Source organism: Phacochoerus africanus, chromosome 15 (assembly GCF_016906955.1).
Source record: "Phacochoerus africanus isolate WHEZ1 chromosome 15, ROS_Pafr_v1, whole genome shotgun sequence".
Lineage (NCBI taxonomy): Eukaryota > Metazoa > Chordata > Mammalia > Artiodactyla > Suidae > Phacochoerus > Phacochoerus africanus.
In genome coordinates this window covers 15,434,462-15,441,964 of record NC_062558.1, presented here as the reverse complement: position 1 = coordinate 15,441,964, position 7,503 = coordinate 15,434,462, and the positions used below count along the sequence as shown (strand labels likewise).

Genomic DNA, 7,503 nt, shown 5'->3' with positions numbered 1-7,503 from the left:
CTACACTGCAGCTTATGGCAAGGCAGGATCCTTAACCCACTGAGCGAGGCCGGGTTTCAAACACACATCCTCAGAGAGACAGTGTTGAGTTCTTAACCTGCTGAGCCACAACAGGAACTCCCTCTCTGGCATTTTTAATATTACTAAAATAATCTGAATGAATGAACTCCAGCAATAAAGTACAGACAGTTCCCAACTTGTATTGGTTTGACTTAATGATTTTTTGACTTTACAATCATGAGATAGTGAGAAAGCCTGTAGAATGCCAAAATAAGCAGAGGACTGTATTTGTATTTTGAGTTTTGATCTTTTTTCAATATTCAATCTGACCCTCTCTTGGAATGCTGGGCCGCGGCAGCCACAGCTTCCAGCCAAACACGTAATCACAAGGGCAAAGGAACTGAAACCTACTAACAAGTCTGTACCCAGATAACCTTCCTGTTTTTCACTCTCAATGAAGTATTCACTAAATTATATAAGATAGTCAACACTTTTTGTGTTAGATGACTTTGCTCAACTATAGGCTAATGTGTGTGTTCCAAGCATGTTTTAGGTAGGCTGGGCTAAGCTAAGATGTTGGGTATGTTAAGTGTATTAAGTGCATTTTGGACATGACAGTTTCAACTCACAAGAAGTTTATCAGGACATAGCCCACTATAAGTCAAGGAAGATCTTTAATTCCTTTTAAGACAAGATTTATATATGAGAATGCTATGGAAGGAAGACTATTTTTTTTAACAGTAGGGGTTATTACAAAGGTACATATATAGCATACCTTAAAATGAAATTGTGAAGAATGAGGTTAAAATAAGGCTTAAAAAGTGAAGAGCATATTTGATAATGTGATATCATTTGCAAACATAGAATATTTAACCCCTAGAAGCTGCTTTAAGGAGAAATGGTTAATGGTCCTCAAAATTCACTTTTACATGGTATTATATTGTTATACCCTCAACTGTAATACCTTTTTAATATTAATATATAAAAGAAAAAATGCTATATGGTACTTTTCCAGAGTACTAAAAGATATATACAGAGTGACACCAAAAAAGAGTTATACAAACTATTATTTATTATGATAATTACACACATGTTCCTATAGGAGTAGCTGTTGTGTTTTTAGTAATTATTTATTAGAAACTAATGTAAGCCATTGAGCAACCAAGGCTTTCCCCAACTGTACCTTTGACTTATTTCCTTGCCTCAAATCTCCTAGACCCAGCACACACTTTGTTTTTGGCCATACTTGCAGCATGTGGAGATTCTGGGGCCAGGGTTCAAACCCAAGCCACAGTAGAGACAATACCAGATCCTTAATCTGCTAGACCACCAGGGAACTCCCCAGCACACACTTTGCACTGTCATTCAAATAATTTAAATTTTCTATTCTTGACTTTTTTTAATTAAGGAAAAATTTAATTGAGGTATAGTCAACATAAAACATATTAATTTCGGGTATACAAAATAATCTAATCCTACAAAATGATCACTATAATAAATCTGGTTAACATTTGTCACCATATACAGTTGCAAATTTTTTTCTTGTGATAAGAGCTTTTAAGACCTACTCTCAGCAGTTTTCAAATACGCAATATGGTATTATTAACTATAGTAGCCATGGTATATATTGCATCCCCATGATTTATTCATTTTTGTAACTGGAAGTTTGTACCTTTTGACCTACTTCACCCGTTTCATCTACCCCTCTCTCTCTCTCTGTCTTTGGCAAGCATCAATCAGTTGTCTTTATTTATGGGCTTACTTTTTTCCTTGAATTTTCATTTTTCTGTATTTGTTTCCTTGTCTTTGACTCTTCAGAGTTTTAATGAGACATTTCCTTTGAGACATTTTGGGCTTTTACATGTGGCTGCCCATTTCTTTCTTCAGATGTGGGGAAATTTTCAGCCATTATCTTTTTGAATAAGTTATCTAGTCCTTTCTCTTACTTCTTCTTCTAGGATTTCTATCATGTGTACATTGTTCATTCTGTTTGTGTCCAATAAGTATCTTGCTTTCTTCATTCTTTTCCATTCTGCTTTTTTCTCCTTTGACTGAGTAATTGTCAATGATCTATATTTGAGTTGACTGACCCTTTCTTCTGCTTGATCTAGTCTGATGACATTCTGGATTTAATTGGTGTCAAGGGGCTGTATTCAAATCTGGAGATGTGAGAAACAGAGGGCAACAGGCTGTGTCTTCTTATGTCATTTGGTGGATGAGTGGGAGATATCAGGCTTTATGAATGATACAGCTATGTTTAATGTAGGGTTTCCACTCCCTGCCCTAGCGTTGAACTAAGGTTGGGTCAAATTGTTGGGATTTTGCTGTTGCCTCTGAAAGCAGATCAGTTAGATACCTAGATCTTGAATAAAGGTCAGGCTGGCCTTCCAGAGCTTTTCTTTTTTTCTTTCTTTTTTTTTTTTTTGGTCTTATTTTGTCTTTTTTGCTATTTCTTTGGGCCGCTCCCGCGGCACATGGAGGTTCCCAGGCTAGGGGTCGAATCTGAGCTGTAGCCGCTGGCCTACGCCAGAGCCACAGCAACTTGGGATCTGAGCCGCGTCTGCAACCTACACCACAGCTCACGGCAACGCCAGATCCTTAACCCACTGAGCGAGGCCAGGGACGGAACCCACAACCTCATGGTTCCTAGTTGGGTTCATTAACCACTGAGCCACGACAGGAACTCCCCAGGGCTTTTCTATTGCCATTGTAGGTAGATTGGACCCTACAAGTACACTGATTGTGGAGTGTGTTTTGGGTTGGTCTACCAGTCTTTGAAGTTGCCACTTGCATGAATCAGTATACATGTGTCTTGGCCCAAGAGCAGGTACTAAACCACCTCACCGATTCTCTATTGAGCTTTTCTATTCCCTGTCATTTGGCCAGAGAGAGCAAACTATTATTAGGGGTGGTGTTTGTTTACCTTGCTGGTGGTTCTGTGTTAAAGACCTCTCCAGCACCCAATTTGGGATATATATGAGCAATTAAAAGAAAACCAAGGGAAATCATCTTTGTGCAATCCTCAAGTCTAGTGGTCTCTAGCCAGTCTGTCTTTTGCTTTCAGGGGTATTTTTGTTGTTGTTGTTTTCTACTTAAATTATATCCAGAGTATTTAGCGTATTTAGAGAAAATAACTGGGGAAAACTGAAGACTCAATTTTGTTGAGTATACGCTTTGTTGCAAAAACAAAATCTGCCACAGTTGTTGAATAATGTTCTACATTAAAATGTAATCAAATGTAAATACCTTTTGAGTAACACTCCAAGGAACAATAAAAATCAAGCTGACCATTATTTACTACATAAAGAATTAAGCTAGGCATTATAGGAGATAGTAACATTTGTGAAAGACACAGATAATGTGCTTGAGTACTTTTAATCTGACAAGTCCAGTGAGGAGAATAATGTAAGGAATATAAAACTATATAAACATTCTGCTCTATGAGGTAATGGTAAGTACCATAAAACAGATTTTAAAATAACAGGACTCGGAGTTCCTACTGTGGCTCAGCAGAAACGAATCTGACTAGCATCCATGAAGACGCAGGTTTGATCCCTGGCCTTGCTCAGTGGGTTAAGGATCCAGCATTGCCGTGAGCTGTGTAGGTCACAGACACGACTTGGATTCTGCATTGCTGTGGCTGTGGCATAGGCCAGCGGCTACAGCTCCGATTGGACCCCTAGCCTGGGAAGCTCCCTATGCTGCAGATGCAGCCCTAAAAAGACAAAAAAATAAAAATTAAAAATTAAAAAAATAAAAAATAAATAAAAAAGATCATTGTAAAACATAAGGATGATCAATGAATAAAAAAATTTAAATAAACAAATAAAATAAAATAACAGGACTGTGTTGTTGTTAATATGTCTCTTAGGCAACTGAGTAATTTATGACTTGAGGTTGAAAAAAACAGATATTATTACTTATACCAATTTAACATATATAAATTAGGACAACTGCAGCAATCTAAGACATGGTTATATTACCCTTAAGATCTTTTTAAAACAATTGTGGAAATGTTCACACATAAGCATATATTTAGAGAATAGTATCAATTAATTCTCAATTGCCCATTATCCAGGTTCAATAACTCTAAATCTGTGGCCAGTTTTCATTTTTCTTTACACCCACAAAGCCCCTCTCCCTTATTAATTTTAAGAATAAATTCTGTGCAGTTTCTACAGTTATCCATTGAACAAAACACTAATCACTTTTATTGTATGTCTCTCTCTTTCTCCCTATCCAGGCCTTTGCTAACCACCCCCATCCATGTTTTGTATTTTGTTTTACTTATAGGGCTGATGCTCTAATGGTTCATCTCTGCCAGAAGACAAATACTTAATGATTAGCCCTGCACACTAACCATCTCAGAATAAGAAGCCAGACCATCTGCGATTCCTAGCCCTGCCTGCCTTCTTTTCTGGACCATTTCCATAATGGTAGCTTCAAAAATGACTGTGATTAAAGCCCTATTTTACATGAGGATCATACCCCTGCTACATTGGCTTGGGGTGTTTCCACCTTTTTCAGGACACATTTGGGCTGTGCAACCCCACTATCAAAGTCCCCCAGAAGTGGTGATTCCCTTGAGGGTAACTGGCACTGGCAGAAGCATGCAGCCACCAGGCTGGCTCTCTTACAGTCTTCATTTGGGGGGCCAGAGACATGTTTTCCACATGCAGGTCAAGAAGCATTTGCTGCCCAGACACCTCCCAGTGTTTACCTACACAGACCAGGGTGCTCTCCTGGAAGACAAGCCTTTTGTCCAAAATGACTGCTATTACCACGGTTATGTGGAAGGTGACCCAGAATCCCTTGTTGCCCTCAGTACCTGTTTTGGTGGCTTTCGAGGATTGTTACAGATAAATTATGTTGTTTATGAAATTAAGCCCATGATTTTTTCTACTGAATTTGAACATCTGTTATATAAAGTGGACAGTGAGGAGACTCAATTCCCAACCATGAAATCTGGCTTTATGCAAGAGGAGATTGTACACCAATTTGAGTTTCAAGAGACTGGTAATTTTACTCTGAAACAAAGTCATATTAAGGGCTGGTGGATCCATAGTATCATTGTTGAAGTTGGAGCAGTGGTGGACAATACTCTATATAATCATTTTAAACAGAATATCTCAAGGTTACAGGAGGATCTATTTCTTATTGTAAATATAGTGGATTCCATTTATCAGGAACTGGGTGTTAAGGTGTTATTGTTTGGTATGGAGATCTGGAATAAAAGAAACCATGTTGAACTGGGATCTGAAACTAGAACTCTGACAGATTTTTGCATCTGGAAGACTGGTAACATTGATGCCCGCATGGCACATGATACTATACATCTTTTTATAAATAAGACAATAAGAGGAATAACTGGTTTAGGCTATGTTAAAGGAATGTGTAAACCAAAGTACAGTTGTGCAATTGTTACTTTTGCAGACAGAACCGTGCCCATTATTGGAATTGCAATGGCTCATCATTTAGGTCATAATTTGGGTATGCATCATGACAGTGAATACTGTATGTGTTCAGTAGGTTATTACAGATGTATAATGCATTATGATAACCCACAAATAGTCCAATTTAGCAATTGCAGTTTTTCTCAATTTTGGGACTATTCTGTACATGAGGCACAATGTTTGCGGTACACTGTATACCAAAAGGATATATTTTCAAGGAAACGCTGTGGAAATGGTATTGTTGAAGAAGGCGAACAGTGTGACTGTGGATCTTTTCAGAATTGTTCAAAAGATGCCTGTTGTCTGACAAACTGCACCCTGAGTTTTGGGTCTGCTTGTGCTTTTGGGCTTTGTTGCAAGGACTGCCAGTTCTTACCATCAGGAGAAAAGTGTAGAAAGGAGATCAATGCATGTGATCTTCCCGAATGGTGCAATGGGACATCCCATATGTGCCCAGATGATGTATATGTAGAGGATGGAATTCCCTGTAATAACAGTGCCTACTGCTATGAAAAGAGATGTAATGACCGCAATACACAGTGCAGGCAGATTTTTGGCCAACAGGCAAAAAATGCACAAAACATTTGCTACAAACAAGTAAATACTCAAGGTGATCGTTTTGGTAACTGTGGAGTTGAAGGCTCTTCATATCTAAAATGCAATATGTCAAATATCCTGTGTGGGAGAATTCAGTGCGATAACGTGACAGAAATTCCCCTTCTGAGAGAGCATTCTACTGTGCATGGGACTCGCTTCAAGGACGTCACCTGCTGGGGTACAGACTACCATATTGGGATGACCATACCTGATATTGGTGAAGTGAAAGATGGTACTGAGTGTGGCCAAGAACATGTCTGCATCCAAAGGAAGTGTGTCCATCTCTCTCTCTTGGACAGTAATTGTTCACCTACGTTCTGTAACATGAGGGGGATCTGTAACAATAAACATCATTGCCATTGCAACTATAAGTGGGACCCTCCCAACTGCCTAATAAGAGGCGATGGCGGTAGTGTTGACAGCGGCCCACCCCCTAGAAGAACGAGGATAAAGAAGATTTACCTCTTAATACCATTTCTTATTTTGCTGTTACTTCTACTATGCTGTCTTCTTTTGCTTTGTATGAGGAAAAAACCTAAAGGACAAAAGCAAAAAAGTCAGCCTCAACCTGAAAAATCCAAAGCAAAAAACTGAGACTCAACATGGGAAACAAAAACAATTAGTAACAAAAAATATATCTGAATAGATATGCATTAAAAAATGTAACTCCTACAATGTCTTTACTTCTTTATTTTAAACAACTAGAAATTTTATTTTTCTTGAAATTTATTTCTTCATATTTTCTAGGAAAAAAAATGGCATATGGGTGGTTGTACCAGCTTTTAAGTTACTGCTTTTCAGCTCCAAAATCCCTTGCCATTTTGTACCCTGCATTATAGGAACCACATTTCTGCTGCATTAGCCCTCTTTCTACAGGGATCTTCAGAAGGATGAAGGAGAGGGAATTTGGAAATCTGGGAGATCCATTTGTTTCCTGTATGTCAGTATTACTTCAATAACAGATTTTATACTAGCAATTATAGTTAGTTTCAATATCCTTTGACCTCATTGTCAGTCTAAGAGATACCAGCATAGCTATCTGGATCTTTGATCTCTCTCCATGTCTCAAACCCTCTGCACCAGTTTAGCAATACCTACTGTGAGAGTTTTGAGTCTCATTTTTGAGACCATGGTACTAGCCCTACAGTTCTATAGATTCAAGTAACCCAACCTTTTCCCTTTGCTTTTCAGTTCCATGAATGAAATCACCTTCTTGTAATTAGTATTTTCTGGTTACTAACCGGTTACTAGTACAATGCCTCCCTTAACTTGCTGTGTTCTTTAGTAGCTATTTACTCAATTCTTTTATATTTAATTCTATTCTCCTAAAATCATTGTTTTTTTATAACTTAATTCTGACTGTTACAGAATTGGTATAATGAAAAAAGTAGGGATGCAGAAACATCAAATTTTTGTTTACTTGAGATTTTTTTTTTTGGCTTTTGTCTTTTTA

General features: G+C 38.0%; 1 protein-coding gene across 1 annotated transcript; it reads left to right on the top strand.

Moving 5' to 3' along the window:
* Window positions 1–4,475: 4,475 nt before the first annotated feature.
* On the top strand, window positions 4,476–6,644 carry LOC125116912 (disintegrin and metalloproteinase domain-containing protein 29-like). Its single transcript, XM_047762623.1, has one exon. The coding sequence runs from the start codon at window positions 4,476–4,478 to the stop codon at window positions 6,642–6,644; it is 2,169 nt and encodes a 722-aa protein (XP_047618579.1).
* Window positions 6,645–7,503: the final 859 nt, after the last annotated feature.

Coding starts and splice junctions, on each gene's coding strand:
- LOC125116912 (XM_047762623.1), top strand. CDS start 4,476: ATGAGGATCATACCCCTGCTACATTGGCTTGGGGTGTTTCCACCTTTT.